The sequence below is a fragment of the Schistocerca americana genome, chromosome 4, assembly GCF_021461395.2.
Source record: "Schistocerca americana isolate TAMUIC-IGC-003095 chromosome 4, iqSchAmer2.1, whole genome shotgun sequence".
Lineage (NCBI taxonomy): Eukaryota > Metazoa > Arthropoda > Insecta > Orthoptera > Acrididae > Schistocerca > Schistocerca americana.
Window position 1 is genome coordinate 423,314,845 of NC_060122.1, and position 22,481 is coordinate 423,337,325.

A 22,481-nucleotide genomic window follows, 5' to 3' on the forward strand; every position below is an offset into this window, starting at 1 on the left:
CGCCAGCTCCGTACAACATTGTTGTCATTCAAATGAACTATCAAAGATGTGTTTAATGCACTAACATGAATAGGGTTTAGTAGACACGAAATGACGTGACAAACATTTTTTTTTTCTTGAGTTATTCAATACGGACTCAAAGTATTCATTGGTTCAGTGATATATAGATATAATATGTTTTCGTCATGTTAATGGAGTATACTCACATGAATGCTGGACATTTTAAACCAATTGTCGCGAGTAAATGCAAGGACGGTTCATGATACTACTGTAAAAATGTGTAACAAGTGACTTTCATTACAATCCAAAACACAAATATTATATGGGTAACAAAGAGACTAAAGGTTTAACATGCTCTCACAAATAGCCTTTGTTATATGTGAACATTGGATAGAATCTGAACTTTTTGTGATCAAACTGGGTATTAAAACAAACCAGACGAGATGACCATGGCTCCGGCGCAGTTTTCCCAGGTTTTCTGATCGCACGTAGCCCGAATGGGGGAGCCAAATAAATGTAATGACCCTGGGACTAGGTTGACGGTCACCTCGCAAAGTGAAAGAACAGTATAAAAAGTGTAATTAAACCTACAGTGTAAAAGAACTAAAAAGTGTAAAGCGAATGATCCAACCAAGGTAACAGACAATAACCAAACAGACGTTAGTGGCAGCATATTGCCGAACATTTCCAACGTTAGTCAATTGCTGCCAGGGGGCATTGTAACGTCTAGAGCAACAAAAACAATATATTATGTAGTAATTAGAGAATTAGATGTATCATATTGTGTCGTTGTATAAAATTATGTTTTTTTTTTATTATTTATTTCTGAAAACGTCTGCGTCGGCGAGTAATAAAACCGACACAGAAGATAAATGTTAAACAGAGATTAAAAAAGGAACTAGTATATAATACGTGTTGAATATGAATGTCTTTGTCGTCTTAATTTGGAAGTTGTGCGAGTAAGATCTCCTGTTGTTGTCGTAGAGAACGCCAATGTAGCATTCTTTTGTCGAGACTAAGCAATGTACGCCATTACGTGTGAATTCACAAAGGTCTGTAATCACTGAGATATTTAAAGGTTTTAATAGAGGTGTTTAAATGAAAACTTGTATTATTTATTGTTAAGCTTGCTTGCATATTATCCCATCCTGTTGAGACATTTTTCAGTTATATAAATATTATCTGTGGTGCTGAGCTGCGTGGAGAACGAAGAGCCGCTGCCGCGGCGTATTTAAACGACTTACAATATAGTCGAGCATACCGCAAGGAAGCGGTAAAATAATAGTAAAATAATATTATTTCTTTTAGCTCCCAGACTGGCAGTGAAGATCAGCAGATTTTATGATGTGTTGCAGATTGACGCGGGCTGCTGATAGGATATAATTTACAGTGCAAATAATTTAATGTACCTTCAGAATCTGATAGTAATCTTGCTGTGCTCCGTTCTGATCTGGCAAACTTTATAGTGACAACGTATTTTTTAATGAGAGTCTCATGTTCTTGGGCTAGTCGTGGTATGAAATAGCATTTTAACGAGAAATAAAATCCACTGCGAACTTGTGTTTTTGAACGATCACACGGACTGTAACATCAGTGCTCATAACAAAGTAATTTCAACTTTTAATCACTATGAAGTAGGGAAGATATATTGATTCTTAGCATGAGTTGCAGTTACGAAAAATCGTTCCTTAAATTGTAGGCCAGATACAGAACAATAAGACTTCCATATATACATTTTATTCCGCTAAAGTGTAATGATGATAAGGAAATTCAAGCACAGCATTGCTAAAAGTATTTCACGTAACTCTTTTCGTAAATGTGTTGTTACAAAGAGAATAAATAAACCAAAGAGCAACAATTTTACAATCCGCGAGAGAGTTGGACGTGAAAACATGAAACAACTGGTTTCTATTGATGCTGTCATATGCAGCCTTAAAGTCAATAATGAGGTGATGCGTTCCAGTTCTATATTCAACAGTTTTCTCCAAAATTTTGCGCAGGTTGAAAATCTGGTCTATTGTTGACCTTCCTCGTCAAAATCCGCATTGGTATATTCCAATTTCTTTATCCACCTGTGCGAGTAGTCAATCAAAATTAATATTAGATAACACTTTTTACCCCAGGTTCAAGAGGGTGATTCCACAGTGGTTTCTACACTCCATTCGGTAGCCCTTTTTATGTATGGAACATGATATTCTTTCATTCCATTCATCTGGTATCCTTTCCTGTTCCCATATGAGAGTGATAAGTTCAAATAGAGACTGCTCTAATGTTGCTCCTCCACATTTTAACAATTTTGCAGGAATGCTATCAGTGCCGGGGACCTAGTTATTCTTCAGTTTCCTTAAAACTATTTTAACATCCTCTAACCCTAGGCCATCCAGTGGCTGTTCATCATCCAATCCTTGCTCACAATCATTAGAGGTATCCTCTGCTTGCTCTGTCTCTCGATTAATCAGGTCATTAAAGTATCTTCGCCATCTTTCCAGAGTCTGTTTACTCTCACTTATTATGTTTCTTTCTTCATCTCTAATCAAGCTGGTTATTGGAGCAAATTGTCTTCTAACATTATTTACTTTTATAAAGAACTTCCTTGTTTCATTCTTCTTCTTGGACACTCCCATACATTCTATTTCAGCCTTAGTCCATTCCTTTTTTCAGGCTTTGTGTTGTCTTTTCGATCCTCCTATTCTCTTGATAATCCTCTGACAAGCTTCTTGCGCAATTCACCTGTAATGTCTTTTGGTATGCAGTGTTCTTTTCTCCAGTCACTCTCTTACACTCTTCATCAAACCATGTGGGCCTTGTTGATTTTCTCTCCATCCCTAGTGTTTCCTTAGCTGAAATGTCTGTAGCTCTTTAGTCAGCCATTTTTGTTCTATGTCATTACTGTCTCACAGTGTTCCTTGTTCTTGTTCTACAGCCTGAGAAACTTTCCGACAGTACGATTCGTAAGTTTCTGTTAATTGCAGTACTGCAATATTGTACTGTTCTTTTCTAGTATGTCTCTCTTTCTGAGTATTTAATATCCTTGCTCTCATCTTGGCCATTACAGTTTTGAACAGCCAAGAAGTTAGTTTTATGCCTCCAGTCTGTCAGTACATGATCAATTTGATTAATGGTTCAACCATCAAGTGACTTCCACTTGCCCTTGTGTATCTCCTTGTGGGGAAATCTGGTAGATCCCACTATCATATTCCGGGAGCCTGCGAAGATGCTCAATCTTATTCCATTATCATTAGTGGATCCATGTTTACTATGGGCTCCAATTACATGCTGGACAATGTCCTCTCTTCCAAGTTATGCATTAAAATCGCCCAGCACTATCTTGATGTCATTCCCTGGACACTTACCATAAGCTTTATCAAGGGCATCATGGAAATCATGTTTTAGGTCTTCAATAGATTCTTCTGTTGGTGCATGCCCAATAATTATAATATAGTTAAAGAATCTTCCTTTAATTCTAATTACTGAGAGCCTTGGGTTAATGGGTGTAAAATTCATCACCAAATGTTTCAGATCTTTATGAACAAGGAAACCTGTGCCAAACTCGTCTGTTATCACAGCTATAGAATTTATAGCCCTTTTTCTTTTCCAGTACTCCACTCCTTGTCCATCAAATTTCTTGGATGGCAGTAATGCTCTCCTTGAGCTTCCCCTGCTTGTCTAATAACTTCTTTGGAGAGCCTGGGCTATATAAAGATCAAACATTCCAGGTACAAATTCAAAGGTCAGTTTTCAACTTTTTAACCATTCGTTGTCCAAGATCCGTGCCATGTCGTCGTCTATATAATAATCCATCAGGCTTCTGCTCTTTGGGTTTTCATAACTTTACCTTTTTTTGCAGGAAGAGGGTGTTAGCCTCGAGCCCAATCCCCAACTTGGGGGACCAGGATTTGTATTAGGTTTACTCCCCTAGGGAAGCTGGCTTCACTATGCGTCTAGAGCCCCCCTGCTCAATGTTGTGGGACACACTTTGTCTGGCTCCTCAGTTGAGACCAATCTGGCTTGGGTGACCCTGCCAGTAGCTACGCTACTGCCAGCACAGCTCTCAACTTCACGGCATGACAGAGGACGGGTTGGAAATGTTAAAAGAACCTTTGAATGAAATCCGGCTAGCTCTTTTGCTTTTCCAGAGAACGTGATGACAATGTGCACACATCTGTTTGTAATAAATTCAGTTTGTTATCATAGGATGACAGGTAAAAACAGGGGGAGCACGTCTCCATGCGTGAATTGCATCGTGGCATGCCTCAGTCCACCAAAGGACAGGAACACAGCTTGGTAAAGAGGAAGTGCGAGAAACGGAACATTCTGGAAGGATAAGGATAACATTTGTAAGATATTCCACTTTGTAAGATATTGCACCAAGTCATCACAACTGGGAAAATCTTGTTTGTCGAAGGCTGCCATGGAAGAGTAACGCCACCAGTCGGCCTTAGTAAGCAGCCTTTGGGGTATGCACAGAGGTGGGGTAGGAGTCAGTAAACATATAGCACACATGAAATGGTTGCTTGAGTAGACATCAGAAAGAACTGACCAATTGAGATGAAGGGTAAACTGGGCAGTGCAGAAGGATAGGTCCAAATGGGAATAGGTGTACGAGGAGTCAGAAAGGAACAGGGGTGCTCCCGTGTAAGGCAGAAGAGAGGAGTCAGAAAGGAACAGGGGTGCTCCCGTATTAAGGCAGAAGAGGTTAAGTTGATTAATAAGGTTGGCCAAGAGGACACCTCTCTGATGGGTTCTGGAAAAACCCCAAACGAGATGGTGCACATTAAAGTCACCCAGCAGCAGAAATGAGTGAAGTAGCTGACCAGTAAGCTGGTGGAAGTCTGCCCTGGTGACATCAAATGACGGAAGGATATAAATGGTACAAAGGGAAAAGGTCAAGAGGGAAAGGAAAAGGCAAGCTGCAACAGCTTGAAGACGGGTAGCCAGAGAAATGGAATGATTATGAATGTCATCCCATATGAGCAGCACGACTCCCCCATGAGATGGAATGCCGACCTCGGGGGTGTCAAAATACACCGAGAAGAAATGCAAAAGCTCAAAGCAGTCATGAGGATGCAAATTTAGGGCCACGATCGTTGCATTGGAGAAGAGTCATGATGAGGCAAAAATGAAAGGGTGTCACCTCACATTCCAGTGATGTTGAAACAATGACACTGGTAGTAGTGCATCTGGTTCGGAATGTATGGTCGGACTGTGATAACTTCATAGCCTGCTCTGGTCTGGGATGGAAGAACCACTCTATCAAAGGTGGGAAAAAAAAGAGTGCATGTGGGCACTAAGGAGAGGCATCTACCTTTTTCATTACCTGATGGACGGCAATGACACCCTGATCAGAGCGGTACGCTTGGATTTTGGCCTCGGTCAGACTGTCAGACAGCCTAGTGTAAATAACATCACAGGTAGAGTTCAGAATTCTATGGGCCTCAACACGAACAGGATAGCTGTGGAGAAGTGAAGCGGCAAGAAGTTGTGCTTAAGAATCAGAAGTAGTCTCCAAAACCAAAGTGCCATTTTGTAAACAAGAGCAGGATTTCACAAAGCTGGCAACTGCATCAACTCCTTTCTGAATAATAAACAGATTTACCGTCACGAAGGACAGACCATCTTCAGTGCGTGAAACCACAAGGCACCGTGGTGCAGCTGGCTTGAAGGGTCTTGAATCATTAGCCTCATTCTGTTTATGTTTTGTAGACACTGATTGTGAACCTGATTGGCTCACTGCTGGAAAATCCCCCATGATTGCCAGCGCCTCCAATGGCATGCTCCTTCCAACTGGGAGCCACCTTCACAAGGGTGTGCACCTGCCTTACGATGATTGTTCAAAACTCAGCACTTTGGGAAGGTAGCAACTTAGGCAATCATCCTTCTCTGGACTTGACATCTACCAGGGGCTATGTGTGAACACTATCTGTTGATCTGGGGCTGGGAATTACATGTTACCGAGTCAGCTGTTACATGTCAGACATGTGAGCCACCCTTTTCAGGAGCACACAGGCAGGAAGAAAAAAAAGAGGAGCATCAAACGTCGAATCAGAAGATGATAGGAGAATGTGAATGAAGAAAGGAAAAAGGAACAAAAAACAGTGATGAGACTATTCTTATGTCAGCTACAGACAATGTGGAACATTCCCAAAAACACCCCAGACATGTTGCCCAGGAGAGGTGAAAAAGAATAGCAAGAAGATAGACACGCAGCACAGAAGGGAAAAGATGCTGCAAAGGCTGGGGCCCTGTGGTGACCAAGTGCAAACCCGCCAAAGAGTGGCGAGCCCCCCTGGGAGGGGGGTGAGTCCAGTGTGCTAACCACTAAGCCACCTCTCTATCAGACTACTTGCTTTTGTTTTTGATGAACATATATTTGGAAAAAAAGAACATGAGGATATACTAATGTGCACATAACAAGTATTTCAGGGAATTCTGCCTGGAAATGAAATGCCAAAGCTACAAATGTGGCTGAAATTAGGGCTTTTGTTGGTTATTTTGGTTGGTTTTTACAACTCTGGACATATGAACCTAAAGAATCCATGGTACACAACCGGTTCAGTTCCTGTTCAGATGCATATAGTTTGACGACATTCAAAGCACACAAGAGAGAAAGAGAATAAATTAACTTGCACTTATTAGCAAGATATTTGAATTGTTCCAAGCAAACTGTAACAAGAACTACACAGTGTCCGACTACACCACTGTGGATGTCAGTTAACTGCTTTCAGAGGGAAACTTAGTTTTCACCACGATATACCAAGCGAGCCATCAAAGTATGGTCTGAAAATTCTAATGTTCTGTGATGCCACGACATGGTACACTCTCGTTGTGGCAATATACCTTGGGAAACAGCTAGATGGACCAAATGAAGTTTCAAACTCACCGTAAGATTTGATAATTCTACTGAGTGAGACAACTAATGTGACTGGCTGTAATGTAATGGCAGATAATTGATTTACTAGTTGTGGCTTACCTGAAGAGCTGCAGAAGGAGATACTTTCATTGGAACTGTTTGTAAAAATGAAGCAACTGTCTTCTGAATTTGTGAATGTGGAGTTAAAAGTGGATAATTTGGATTTCAAAAGGGCTTAAGAATCATCTCTTAAGTGCCTAAAGAAAACAAAAGCATGATGCTTCCTCCATCTATGAACTTTGGTAATAAAATAGATGACAGCACAGAAGAGAGAAAGTCTGAAACTATCACAATGTACAATTCCACAAAAACACGAGCAGACACACTGGATGAAATGTGCACCACCTACCTCACATCAAGAAAAACACGATTCTGTTCAATATTTTTCAATATTCTGGAATAAATGCTCAAATGATATTTACCAGAAAGACTGAGGGCAACAATATGACTAAAGAACCAAGAGTTCTGTTAATACAACCAGTTATACACAGGAAGTAGCAGTAACATCCCTACCCTAATCCAGAAAACAAAGTGGTGGAGAAGACAACACAAGAGGATGAAAAATACGGACCTTCAGCAGAAAGACCAAGGCTCAAAAACTGAAATGTGGATGATGGAAGAAACAGAAAGGAAGATGTACAGTGTGCCCAATAAGTAAAGATGTGGGAAAGTTTTGTGAGTGAAACACACAATAAAAATTTGTATATGTCATATGATTGCAATATGTAATGACAGTTTTGAGAAAGAATATTTTTATCACTTGGAAAGAAACAATATAATGTAGAAAATGTTGAAGCTTGACAGAATTAACAGATATCTATCAACCAAACATGGCAAGAAGGAACCATTACTATTTTTTATTTGTATTTGTGGTGTTAAAGTTATAAATTTATATTACCAATACATATAAGTAGACTGGCAATGGCAAGGAAAGCGTTTCTGAAGAAGAGAAATTTGTTAACATTGAGTATATAGATAAGTGTCAGGAAGTCGTTTCTGAAAGTATTTGTACGGAGCGTAGCCATGTATGGAACTGAAACATGGACGATAAATAGTTTGGACAAGAAGAGAATAGAAGCTTTCGAAATGTGGTGCTATAGAAGAATGCTGAAGATTAGATGGATAGATCACATAACTAATGAGGACGTATTGAATAGAATTGTGGAGAAAAGGAGTTTGTGGCACAACTTGACAAGAAGAAGGGACCGGTTGGTAGGACATGTTCTGAGGCATCAAGGGATCACAAATTTAGCATTGGAGGGCAGCGTGGAGGGTAAAAATCGTAGAGGGAGACCAAGAGATGAATACACTAAGCAGTCTCAGGACTGAAGACAACAACAACAACAACAACAACAATGCATATAAAGTGCATTAACCTGAGGAAGAACTCAAGACTTCAATACTATAACAATTTTTTTTCCACTACAACATTATCTAGGTTCTTAAACTCTGGGGTGTTTCCAACACCCTGTACCAGTACTAACATTGTAATACAATGTCACAAGTCAAGGGTTAAAAGCTGATACAATTATGCCACCTTTCAATTCCATTAAACCTTAATGTGTCTTGTCAGGGAAAATCATTCTCCACAAAAGTTGTCTTCTTGTGCCATGTTTTCTGAAACCACTTCACATTCTTCAATCAGTGTTCTCTTGATTTAAACACACTTTTCTTAAAAACATAATTTTTGCTAGTACTGATAGTCCCATCGTTTGCTAGATTCCTGTAGTGACTTGAAAGAACCTTTTTCTGAGTAGACTTTCTTTTTCTTTTACTTTAAGTAAATACTTTATTTATGGATTAGTGACTTTTCCTTGGATGCTGCCAAAATACATCACAATAAAAATGTTGTTACACTTACAAGGATGCCACAATCCATACTGCAGTGTCTAAAGAACAACATGTAATGATATCTCTAATAAGAATTCGGCACACTGCTGTGTTGGTCATGTACTTATAAGCATAATATAATTTTTAGGGTGATGTATCTTGATAATGCTGAAGGGGGTGGATATAGCTAAAAATTTCAAATAAAGAAACTACAATGGAAACAAGTTCTTTCAAGAAATTTACAGAAGCTGGTAACTATGCATGAATAAATGACTCAGTGGCCTGGAGAACACCCCAGTTGTCCTCTCGTGCTTATCTTGCACAATAATGTCTTCTGCTCAGAAATGCTTAAATACTGTTAGTTGTTTTAGAGATTCAGTTACATACACATTCTACCATTCCGTATTCAAAGTTTGTTAATTACTGTTGTGCAGCCACAATAATATCAGAAACCTTCTGAAATGAATTGCCTGAGTACAAATAACAGCTCCACCAATACGCTGCTCTTCCATACCCAGCGTACACAATACCACTACCATCTGTATATGTGCATATTGCTACCCCATTACTTTTGTCAGCTTAGTGTAAATTACATCTGACAGAAACATAGTACTACAAATTACTGATGTGCTTTACACCAACTTCCACAGATATTACTGACATAACCTTTTAACAAAGGATGTTTTTAAGACATTAGTGACCTATGATTTATATTATTCTACTACAATGAGACTTACCTCCTTCGGAAGCAGTGATATAAAATCACGTTGGAATTGTGGTTCAATGACTTGCATCATGTGCCTTACTTGAGTTGGCTCACATTTCTCAATGAGTTGATCTATGGCTAAAAGACGTTCCGCATTTGACCATCGCTGCAAATACAAAGACAATCAAGAAAAATATATCATTATGTTGACTACACAGAAAAAGATGATCCTAATATTCATGCACAGGAAATCAGAAGAAAAAGTAAATCAAAAACTGAAAAAACAATAGTAATATAATTAACTAGCTTAGTGCTTCGCTTGCATAGACAGTATGTTCTGCACAGATTTTTCTGTTTTTCTATAACTGAATTTATATGTTGTTTACAAATTGCAACAGCTTATAAAATTTTCATGTTAATTAATGTGAATGACTTCTGTCTGAAAAGCAGTTCTGAGAGCTGGAGACTAAGTTTTTCGTTAATCATACCTTCTGCATTCTTGTGTGTGTACACACAAAATATTAGTTTTCGTAGTTAAAATATTAGTTTTCGTAATTCTAGCTTCAAAATTGCCTTAATAGTGACATTTTAAGAAAGCATTTCATTCCCTATTCCAAATCCTTAGGAGTGGAATTTTGAACAGTCCATTCTTAAACAACCCTTACTGTTTAAGATCCACACCCACTCCAAAATTTCACGTTTCTGTAATTAGTGGTTTGGGCTAGGCGATAATGAATCAGTCTGGCCCTATTACATCCCTTTAGGGGCTGAATTTACAAAAACAGTGTTTTTTTCCCCATTTACAACTGAGAAGCCAAACACTATTTTCAAAGATTTAGCATTAAAAAGGCTTTCCAATGAAATATTTTCATAAAACATTTCACCCACTATTGCACCCCCAAAGGGGTTAAATTTCCAAAAATGATGAAACATGTATTTCTTACTTCTGACAGAAACCTGATACAAATTTTCATAGGTCTAGCTTCAAAACTGCCTTAACAGCAACTAATTTTCAAAAAACCTTTCATCCCCTATTTCACCCCATTAGGAACAGAATATAGAAAAAGCCCATCTTAAACATGCCTACAGTGTAAGATCAACACCCTCCGAAAATTTCAAGTTTCTATTCTTTGTGGTTTGGGTTAGGTGGCGACGAGTTAGTGAGTGAGTGAGTGAGTGAGTCACAACAGACAGATAGTCAATGAAAAGTTGACAAGAAGAAGTGTCACAATCAGAAGAGATGTGGGTCATAATTAACTACAGAGAAAGAATGGCAAAACAAGAGCAGAAAAAAAGCATTTAATGAATGCAAAGATCACAGGACAGTGGGAGGTAAGAAGACTAAGAAAATTTGAGTAATGTAAAATTTCTACCATAATCTGATGTAGTTGGCTGTCTGCAGGGTTACAAACACTAGCTATTCGATTCACTATTCTTTTCCCCGTAAGTCATCTGACTGGTTAAATGCAGCCTGCCACAAATTTCTCTCTTGGCACCTCCACTTTCATCTACTACATCTACACCTACATCCATACTCCGCAAGCCACCTGACAGAGTGTGGCAGAGACTACCCCGGGTACCTCTATCGGTTCTCCCTTCTATTCCAGTCTCGTATTGTTCGTGGAAAGAAGCATTGTCGGTATGCTTCTGTGTGGGCTCTAATCTCTGATTTTATCCTCATGGTCTCTTCGCGAGATATAAGTAGGAGGGAGCAATTTACTGCTTGACTCTTTGGTGAAGGTATGTTCTCGAAACTTTAACAAAAGCCCACACCGAGCTACTGAGCGTCTCTCCTGCAGAGTCTTCCACTGGAGTTTATCTATCATCTCCATAACGCTTTCGCGATTACTAAATGATCCTGTAATGAAGCGCGCTGCTCTCCGTTGGATCTTCTCTATCTCTTCTATCAACCTTATCTGGTACGGATCCCACACTGCTGAGCAGTATTCAAGCAGTGGGCGAACAAGTGTACTATAACCTACTTCCTTTGTTTTCGGATTGCATTTCCTTAAGATTCTTCCAATGAATCTCAGTCTGGCATCTGCTTTACCGACGATCAACTTTATATGATCATTCCATTTTAAATCACTCCTAATGCGTACTCCCAGATAATTTATGGAATTAACTGCTTCCAGTTGCTGACATGCTAGGTTGTAGCTAAATGATAAGGGATCTATCTTTCTATGCATTCGCAGCACATTACACTTGTCTACATTGAGATTGAATTGCCATTCCCTGCACCATGCGTCAATTCGCTGCAGATCCTCCTGCATTTCAGTACAATTTTCCATTGTTACAACCTCTCGATACACCACAGCATCATCTGCAAAAAGCCTCAGTGAACTTCCGATGTCATCCACAAGGTCATTTATGTATATTGTGAATAGCAACAGTCCTATGACACTCCCCTGCGGCACACCTGAAATCACTCTCACTTTGGAAGACTTCTCTCCATTGAGAATGACATGCTGCGTTCTGTTATCTAGGAACTCTTCAATCCGATCACACAATTAGTCTGTTAGTCCATATGCTCTTACTTTGTTCATTAAACGACTGTGGGGAACGGTATTGAACGCCTTGCGGAAGTCAAGAAACACGGCATCTACCTGTGAACCCGTGTCTATGGCCCTCTGAGTCTCGTGGACGAATAGCGCGAGCTGGGTTTCACACGACCGTCTTTTTCGAAACCCATGCTGATACCTACAGAGTAGATTTCTAGTCTCCAGAAAAGCCATTATACACGAACATAATATGTGTTCCAAAATTCTACAACTGATCGATGTTAGAGATATAGGTCTATAGTTCTGCACATCTGTTCGACGTCCCTTCTTGAAAATGGGGATGACCTGTGCCCTTTTCCAATCTTTTGGAACGCTACGCTCTTCTAGAGACCTATGGTACACCGCTGCAAGAAGGGGGGGCAAGTTCCTTCGCGTACTCTGTGTAAAATCGAACCGGTATCCAATCAGGTCCAGCGGCCTTTCCTCTTTTGAGCGATTTTAATTGTTTCTCTATCCTCTGTCATCTATTTTGATATCTACCATTTTGTCATCTGTGCGACAATCTAGAGAAGGAACTACAGTGCAGTCTTCCTCTGTGAAACAGCTTTGGAAAAAGACATTTAGTATTTCGGCCTATAGTCTATCATCCTCTGTTTCAGTACCATTTTGGTCACAGAGTGTCTGGACATTTTGTTTTGATCCACCTACCGCTTTGACATAAGACCAAAATTTCTTAGGATTTTGTGCCAAGTCAGTACATAGTACTTTACTTTCGAATTCATTGAACGCTTCTCGCATAGCCCTCCTCACACTACATTTCGCTTCGCATAATTTTTGTTTGTCTGCAAGGCTTTGGTTATGTTTATGTTTGCTGTGAAGTTCCCTTTGCTTCCGCAGCAGTTTTCTAACTCGGTTGTTGTACCACGGTGGCTCTTTTCCATCTCTTACGATCTTGCTTGGCACATACTCACCTAACGCATATTGTACGATGGTTCTGAACTTTGTCCACTGATCCTCAACACTATCTGTACTTGAGACAAAACTTTTGTGTTGAGCCGTCAGGTACTCTGTAATCTGCTTTTTGTCACTTTTGCTAAACAGAAAAATCTCCCTACCTTTTTTAATATTTCTATTTACGGCTGAAATCATCGATGTAGTAACCGCTTTATGATCGCTGCTTCCCTGTTCAGCATTAACTGTTTCAAATAGTTCGGGTCTGTTTGTCACCAGAAGGTCTAATATGTTATCGCCACGAGTCGGTTCTCTGTTTAACTGCTCAAGGTAGTTTTCAGATAAAACACTTAAAAAAATTTCACTGGATTCTTTGTCCCTGCCACCCATTATGAACGTTCGAGTCTCCCAGTCTATATCCGGCAAATTAAAATCTCCACCCAGAACTATAACATGGTGGGGAAATCTACTTGAAATATTTTCCAAATTATCTTTCAGGTGCTCAGCCACAACAGCTGCTGAGCCAGAGGGCCTATAGAGACATCCAATTACCATGTCTGAGTCTGCTTTAACCGTGATCTTGACCCAAATTATTTCACATTTCGGATCTCCATAAATTTCCTTCGATACTATTGCACTTCTTATCGCTATAAACACGCCTCCCCCTTCACTGTCCAGCCTGTCTCTGCGGTATACTTTCCAATCTGAGTTTAGGATTTCATTACTGTTTACATCTGGTTTCAGCCAACTTTCTGTTCCTCTATCCTCAATTATTTTTAGGTAAGCCCATTTATTCTTAACCCTTTTGAGACTTAGGCACCATCTCGAGAGTATTAACTTTGGCTCTAGTTGAGAAATATTGCAATGTTATCAATGACATATCATATGAACTGTTTGGCATTACATGTAAAGCATATGTCTGAATCAGCAAATGTCATGAAGAATATTGTGAATTTGTTCATGCACCGCAAGTGATTTTGTCAAATGTGCATGCTGTTTACACTCAAACACTTCATGTTTCCTCATAGAAATGAATCTGGACTTTAAAGTTTCAAAGCACCATTCAATAGAACAAATTTACGTGCACGTAACTCACTCACTTCACATGTTTTCAATTTCATGTATATCAGCATATTTTCCTACATTACGTAAGTCACCTACAGAGAATTGAAAGTGGCACCAACTATTCAAAAATATTTGTGCGTGTTACAAGATTACACGATATGCTGTTAATGACTCTGATATGTAATAAAGCAGGTGTAGTCAGTTGTAGATGTGCGTAAGTACCCCAAAGCCCCCTGTGACACTGAAATAAATCTTAGGAGAGTTAGTGGTTGGTTGTGTTATGCATCAACAATCCTTAAAGGAATATTTTGTTTACAAGGTCAAGGTAGCACAAACTACCTTTGTACAAATCATAATGTATTTCTCCATTTCTTTACTGAGTTTTCATTCTATGCAAACTGGTTTCTGTGACACTAGCTCCTTTTTGTTCAAAATCAGTGTTCTCTGTCCCTTAGGACACCCTTTGGACAACTATTAACTAACTTGGAATATGGAGGTTTCTTATTGTATTCCATCATCTACTTCTTGTTAATTCCCTAAATGTTGATTTCAATCCTTTACCATTCACAAGCCTGAGGAAATCCTCCGCCTCACAGTGTTTATGTACAACCACTTTCTCAATTTCTCTAAATGATATCAATAATCCAATGTTCAGTATGAACTTCCTATGTTTCTTTGTACCTAGTGGCAGCTATTGGATGAGAATGATATTACTGCTATGATTTCATCGATAAGTTACATTTCGGACACCCAAAAAAAAAAAAAAAAAAAAAAAAAAAAAAAAAAAAAAAAAAAAAAAAAGAAAAAAAAAAAGAAGATACTTTCAAAACTCAAATTGAAATGAACAACAGTGTGTGGTTCCCAAGTTCGGTCAAAGATCAAGGTGACATCAAATTCAAAATTAAAGGCATACAAGTTTTGCCTATGTTTACTCAAAACTGGGTCCATTTAATATACTGGATTACTCAACATATGTTTTCAATTTCTTTACACCCTCATAGAAGACTTCTTAAGACTTCTTTAGGAACTGTCTTAAACTGATCCGTAAAAGACTTCTGAATCCGCTCCATTAAGTAGAATATTCGACTCTTCATGTTACTTCCAGTTTTGGGAGGAGAAATAACCCAGAAGTAACAGATATGGTAAATAAGGTAGATGGTACAACACTGAGAATCACTTTTCGGCAAGGAACTGGTTATTACTACTGTTTGATGAGTGAGAATGTTGTGCAACTGGAAGAAATCTTGAGAGCCAAAAGTATTGCTGGACTCATTTGAATCAAGCTAGCAAGCATTTCAACACTTTCATATGGAATAAGTTATTTACTGTTCTACCTGGAAGCACAAATTTTTGTAAACCATTCCACTGCTATCTCAAAACACAACCAATATTGTCTTCATTCTTTGCTTTTGAAAGGGTAGTAGTTTCCTCTCCTCCCCCCCCCCCCCCCTTATCACTATTTCATATGTTTCACTCACTCACTCACTCTGAGCTGCAATGTGTACAGAATGAAAATTCAGCTTGGCATCAATATAACTACTATGCTGCCTGTTCATCTCTAGATACTGAGGAGGAGGAGGGGGGAGGGGGGGGGGGGGGAGAGGTAGGAGTGGACCACACCAGACAGATTATCAACAAAGGCTAAGCTAATATCTCTCAACATGGTCTTTCTGTAAAGTTTCAAGCTATTTATTTCAACAACAATCCAATGAACTGGGTTAATGGAAAAGTTGCAAAGAATCTTTACAAGTACTTTTGAACCATACAGAGTAGACAGCCACAATGTGAGCACTTGCCTCACTACAACTTTTACAAAAATGGCCCTTTCCAACATCTTCAATACAGCCTAAGTTTTCATCAATGCATTAAATTAGTTATTCATATGATAATCATTAGTTTCTACAGCTGCTGAATACTTACTTGAAACTGATATAACCAGTCAGTCATCTCTGGAGGAGGATTATCTTTTGAAGGAATAACACTTCTTTGAAGTTTTACTTTTTCTAACGTAACTGAGCCCTCAGGATATTTCTTCTTTGAGCTGAAATTATTAAATTTCATTTGAGCTACATACAGTTACTGTCTTTTTGGCATATAAACATAAAAATAAACATAAAAGCATGGAAAATCCCATCACAGATCATAAGAGTAATGGCTATTTCAGAAATAATTATGTACATAGTGTGAACAGGACAAAAGCAGTGATGGTGCCCTGGGAAAAACAACTTTTTTTTAAATAATGTACAAGAACAAAGTGTAGCTGTGGAACTTCTCTTTCCTAAAATACCCAAATGATCTTATGAGATACTGTAATTTACCATGAGATGAGCCTTTAAACCACTATACCTACCTTGGATAACATCCAGAACAGTAAAATATATTGCAATGTGATAGTTTAGGTACTCTAAAAACTGCCACCGCAGCTCAAAACCTGCAATGACATTTATTCCTCATTTTTTTGGTTGAGTCCTCACGACTATTGCAATGAACTGTGGGATGAAACAATAGCTCCAACTGTAATTGCACTATGACAACTTTGTCCTGGTTTACTTTGATGGTGTCCTTATGAATATGAGGAAACAATCAAGAGCTGACTATGTCAAATTATTCTATGCTTTTGCCATCTCATGCTGTGACTGACCACCTTGTATCCTAGGAATGCTTCAAGATGTATCAGGTTCTCCTAAGTAGGCACCTGGTTGAAACACACACACACACACACACACACACACTCACACACACTTTTCTCCACACTGTACGCCACCCCTGCTATTTTCTCCACACTAAGTATCCCATGATTACCATTATTACATCCGTGCTTAACCAAACTATTAATAAAAGGTAGTTGACCCACTACTATTTTCTTAGGAAATGTATAGCTCAACAGATAAAGTTGAGATGTTGTACGAGTTCACACTGTAGGGTCTCATCACAAACATATCTTGCATATACTGACAAACATGTTGGTTCATGCTTGTCAGATTCCAATGCTTTGGCTTTCAAATTCTCCATGTAAAAGATGGTTGGTTGGGTTTTGGGGTTTGATGGGGGCTAAACATTGAGGTCATCAGTCCCCTGTTCCAAACAGACATACATGTAAAAGGCCTATACAGTAAAAGCGTAACCTCGGCACCCAGAGGGAGGGAACACCAAGGGGCACAAAGCTAAAATGAACACCACAATAACACAAAATACAGGACACTTGAAAGGAGCAGAGCAAATAGTTGCCTAGAGTAAAACAGACTACAGTGGTTGATGGATCAGGTAAAAGGTCAACCACTCAACTACAAACGAAGAACCTCCAGCTGGAAAACGTTGATAGAGGTACCAACACAACTTGTTACCATAAAAGACACTATTTTGGTATCCACGTCACAATTAAAAGTCGCTGGAGTGGGTGTAGCCTGGGAAATCATGCGAGAGCACCCACACTAGAGTGAGTGATAAAACCCAGTTGCATGGATAAAACGTAAAACTGAGTCAGCTATAGAGGCATTGTCACCTAGAATTAAAGGAAGTGCAGCTGGTAAATTAAAGGACTGCCGCAAGGGGGCTAAAAGGGGGCAGTCCATCAGAAGATGGACCACTGTCAGCCCTGCATCACAGCGACACTTGGGCGGGTTCTCACAGTGAAGAAGATAGCTTTGGGTCAACCACATATGTCAATTCGGAGGCAGCAGAGAACAACTGAGTCCCTACGCGTGCTCCTCAAGGATAAGTTCCATACGGCCGTGGAGGACTTTACCATACGGAGCTTATTTGGCGTGTTCAAGACAGACCATTCAGAGCTCCAGACATCACGGACCTTGCGATGTAGGGCTGACCGGAGGTCTCTTTCCACGAAACTAAGCTCCAGGGGTGGCGAAGTGGTGGCCTGCTTGGCCAACCGATCAACACGTTCGTTTTCTGGAATGCCCCGGGTCCACACAAACGTCGCTGAATGACCACACTCGGCGAGAGCAAAAACAGTATCTTGAATACCGCACAGCAAAGGGTCCCGAGAAAAACACTGTTCGAGTGCTTGCAATCCACTCAGGGAGTCACTGCATATGACAAATGACTCGCCAGGGCAGGAGGAAAGGTGAGCGAGTGCACGATAAAGAGCAACCAGCTCCGCAGTGAAAACACTGCTCCCACAAGGCAGGGAATGCTGCTCAATGTAGTTGCCGTGGATGAAAGCAAACCCAGTGCGTCCATCGACCACAGAACCATTTGTGTTGACTACATCTGCACTGCGAAACAAGGCAAGAAGAGCCATGAATTGTTGACGAAGACTGGCAGGTGGAACGGAGGACTTGGAGTCGCAGGAAAAATCCATGCAAAGCCGCAAGGGAGGGACCAAGGAGGGGTAGAAGAAGAGGGCTGGAAGGATGGAGGAAGGGGATAGGACTCTAGTGACGAGAGAAGGGAACAAACGTGGACCGCGATCGGGAGACCCGACCTGGGCCGCCGTCTTGGGGAGGGGAGTGCAGAAGACTGAAAAAGGAGCCTGCGGTTTGGGTGGTCGGGCAAGGCATGGACGCGGACGATGTATGACGCAAGCAACTGTTGCTGGCGGAATCGTAGGGGAGGAATTCCAACTTCTACAAGAAGGCTAGTCACCGGACTAGTGCGGAAGGCACCTGTCGCCAGCCTGATGCCACAATGGAGAACCGGGTTGAGGATCTGCAACATTGAGGGTGCTGCCGAGTCGTAAACCACGGTCCTGTAGTCGAGACAGGACTGGACTAAGACCTTATAGAGCTGTAGGAGGGTTGTTCGTGCAGCCCCCCCAAATGGTGTGGCTAAGGCAACGAAAGATGTTGAGGTGCCTCCAGCACTGTTGTTTAAGCTTGTGAAGATGAGGTGTCCAAGTGAGCTGAGCATCAAACAGCATGCCAAGGAAGCGAAGTGTCTCCTCAATATGAAGGAGTTCATTGGGAAGATAGAGCTCTGGATGGAGGTGGACCGTTCGACGACGACAGAAATGCATCACTCGGGTCTTAGAGGCTGAGAACTGAAAACCATGGTTGGATGCCCAAAAACGTGCCTTACAGATAGCTCCCTGCAGCCACCATTCAGCGACGCTGATCCTTGGGGAACTGTAATAAAGACAAAAGTCATCGGCATACAGAGAGGAACAGACCGATGAGCCCACCGCAGCCGCAAGACCATTAATCGCCACCAAAAAGAGGGGAACACTGAGAACCAAGCCCAGCAGGACACCGTTCTCCTGAATATGAGCAGAGCTAAAGTATGTGCCAACTCTAACCCGAAAGGAGCGATTGGAGAGAAAATTCCGTAGAAAAATCGGAAGTGGACCCCATAAGCCCCATTCATGCACCGTAGCAAGGATATGATGGCACCAAGTGGTATCGTACGCCTTCCGAAGATCAAAGAAAACAGCAACTAGATGTTCTCGCCGAGTAAAAGCTGTATGAATAGCCGACTCTAGCGAGACTAAATTGTCGATCGCTGAGCGGCCCTGATGGAAGCCCCCCTGTTGCTGGGCCAGGAGGCCCTATAAAAGATGAAACAATGGAAAGTGGTGGATGGAATAATAATAATATGAAACGGACAGGAAGATACTCACCATATAGAGGAGAAGCCGAGTCACAGACATGCACATTGAAAAGATTTACACTTATGGTCATAAGGCTTTCTTCTGAAATAAAAAACACACGCATTCACACGAGCACAGCTCACACACAACTGCTATCTACAGCTGCTGTGACCGGACAGCAGCTGCACTTGACAGGAGCAGCAATCTGGCATGGGTGATGGAGGTAAGGAAGAGGCATGGGGGAGGAGGGGTGGGACTACTGGGTAGAAGTGGGGGAAGGTGTAGTACTGCTTGTGAAAGTATGCAGGGACATGATGGGGACACAGTAGTGCTGCTGGGTGCAGACAGAAGATTTGTGGGGATGGGGGTGGAGGAACAGGAAAGTAGAGAAGGGAGAAAGACTGTGGGTACATTGGTGGAATAGAAGGCCATGTAGTGCTGAAGTGGGAACAGGGAAGGTGACTCGTAAGCAGAGGACAGGGAATAACCAAGATTGATGCCAGGATATATTGCTTGGAGAGTTCCCATCTGTGCAATTCAGAAAAGCTGGCACTGATAGGAAGGAACCAGATGCCACACGCTGTGAAGCAATAACTGAAATCCAGAATGAGATTTTCACTCTGCAGCGGAGTGTGCGCTGATATGAAACTTCCTGGCAGATTAAAACTGTGTGCCGGACCGAGACTCGAACTCGGGACCTTTGCCTTTCGCGGGCAAGTGCTCTACCAACTGAGCTACCCAAGCATGACTCATGCCCCATCCTCACAGCTTTACTTCTGCCAGTACCTCGTCTCCTACCTTCCAAACTTTACAGAAGCTCTCCTGCAAACCTTGCAGAACTAGCACTCCTGAAAGAAAGGATATTGCGGAGACAGGGCTTAGCCACAGCACGTTTCAAAGCAGAAATATTGCACATTAGCTATAAATGAAATGAGGCATTACAATCTCTCTTGTTGGTTGGTTGGTTGATTTAATGATTAAAGGGACCAAACTATGAGGTCATCAGTCCCTCCTACCTGAAGCAGTGCAGTTAGCAAAACAACACACCAAAGAAGGGCCTAGTGCACAAAAACTAAGGATAAAAAACTCCAAGGTCTACCGAAAGTCAACAGACCCTAGAGAAAGGAACAAGGAAGAAGAAAAGGGGGGAAAGAAGAAAGGTGCACAAGATGCCCCCACCCAAGGAGCAGCCGGAGGAGCCCAAAGACAGAAAGTGCGATGAGGGACTAACTCCCTGCCGATTACTAGAGCTCCCCACCCAACAATACCCAGGAAAGACTAGCAACGTGGACATGGCGAGTGGATTGGTTGGTTGGATGGTTTAAAAGGAGGGGGGGGGGAGGGGGGGGGGGGCGACCAAACTTCTAGGTCATTGGTCCCTCATTTTGATTAAAATAATTCCACAAGGGTGGGAGTAAAATAATTGAGACATACAAATCACAGCTGGAAGAAAGGAGAAAACCACAAGAATGACAGAACAGCAACAAACACTAAAATGGACAAAATTAGACAAGAACGCCACAGAGAGATGCAAGAAACAAGTAGGAGACATCAAAACAAGAGATCAGATTACCATGGCTGCTTGACCATGAGAATAAAAAGGAGAGGCTAGCCACTCTGCAATACATTAAAACTGTGGTGTCACCGCCCGACACCACACTTGCTAGGTGGTAGCCTTTAAATCGGCTGCGGTCCATTAGTATACGTCGGACCCGCGTGTCGCCACTGTCAGTGATAGCAGACCGAGCGCCACCAAACGGCAGGTCTAGAGAGACGTACTGGCACTCGCCCCAGTTGTACAGCCGACGTTCATAGCAATGGTTCACTGACAAATACGCTCTCATTTGCCGAGACGATAGTTAGCATAGCCTTCAGCTACATTTGCTACGACCTAGCAAGGCACCGTATTCAATTGATATTTATTATATGAAGCATGTATCATCAAGAGCGATGTTCTACAATTGTGGATTAAAGTTAAGTATTCCAGAAGCTACGTACTTTTCTTTATAGCATTCATTACGTATCCTGTTTCAGACCTCACGCCAGCCTGCGTGAGTTTAAGCACGTGCCTTTCGGCTTCCTCTCATTGTGTCTAGGCTGCCTTGTCTAGACACAACAAAAACATCAACCCTAAAAGCACTAGGGTGGAGGACACAGAGGGACAAAGGACACGCGCTAAAACTTATATCAAATGATCAAACCCACCCTCACGAATAAAACTAAAGCTGCTATTGAGGCATTGTCGCAAAACACCGAAGGTAGGGTGCTGGGAAAGTTAAAAGTCTGCCAGAGAGCGGCTAAAAGTGGGCAGTCCAGCAAGAGGTGGACGACCGTCATTTGTGAGCCATAGCAACACCAAGGTGGATCCTTCCGATGGAGGAGGTAACAATGGGTTAGCCACGTATGGCCAATGCAGAGCCGGCAGAGGACAACTGATTCCCTCTGAAGGACCGCATGGAAGACTTCCACACATTTGTAGTCTCTTTAATGACACACAGTTTGTTGTGCGCACTGTTTTGCCATTCCATCTTCCAAAGCTGAAAAACCCTGTGGTGTAGGACAAAACGCAGGTCAGTTTCGGAGATACTCATCTCCGGAAGTGGTTTGCGCATAGCAAGTTTGGCCAGCCTGTCGGCAAGTTCGTTGCCTGGGATTCTGATGTGTCCTGGAGTCCACACAAACACCATTGAACGATGGGACCATTACAGGGCGTAGATGGACTTCTGAACGGATGCTACCAAAGGATGGGAGGATAGCACTGGTCGATAGCCTGTAGGTTGCTCAAGGAGTCAGTACATAGGAGAAATGACACGCTACGGCACGGGCGGACGCGCTCAGGAACACGTGATATGGCCACCAGCTCTGCAGTGAAAACACTGCAGGCATCTGGCAAGGAGTGCTGTTCAATATGTTCTCCATGAACATATGCAAAGCCTATGTGACCATCAGCCATCGACCCATCTATGTAAACCACTT

At 41.5% G+C, this 22,481-nt stretch overlaps 1 protein-coding gene across 1 annotated transcript in view; it reads right to left on the minus strand.

Annotated features, from left to right (window-relative positions):
* Positions 1–22,481, minus strand: part of LOC124612765 (F-box/WD repeat-containing protein 7) — a 139,768-nt gene that overhangs the window by 90,954 nt on the left and 26,333 nt on the right. The window contains exons 4-5 of the mRNA XM_047141159.1: positions 15,884–16,004; positions 9,478–9,612 (exon numbers count right to left, since the gene is read on the minus strand). Of these exons, the coding sequence (XP_046997115.1) occupies positions 9,478–9,612; positions 15,884–16,004 (256 nt within the window). The remainder of the gene's footprint in view (positions 1–9,477; positions 9,613–15,883; positions 16,005–22,481) is intronic.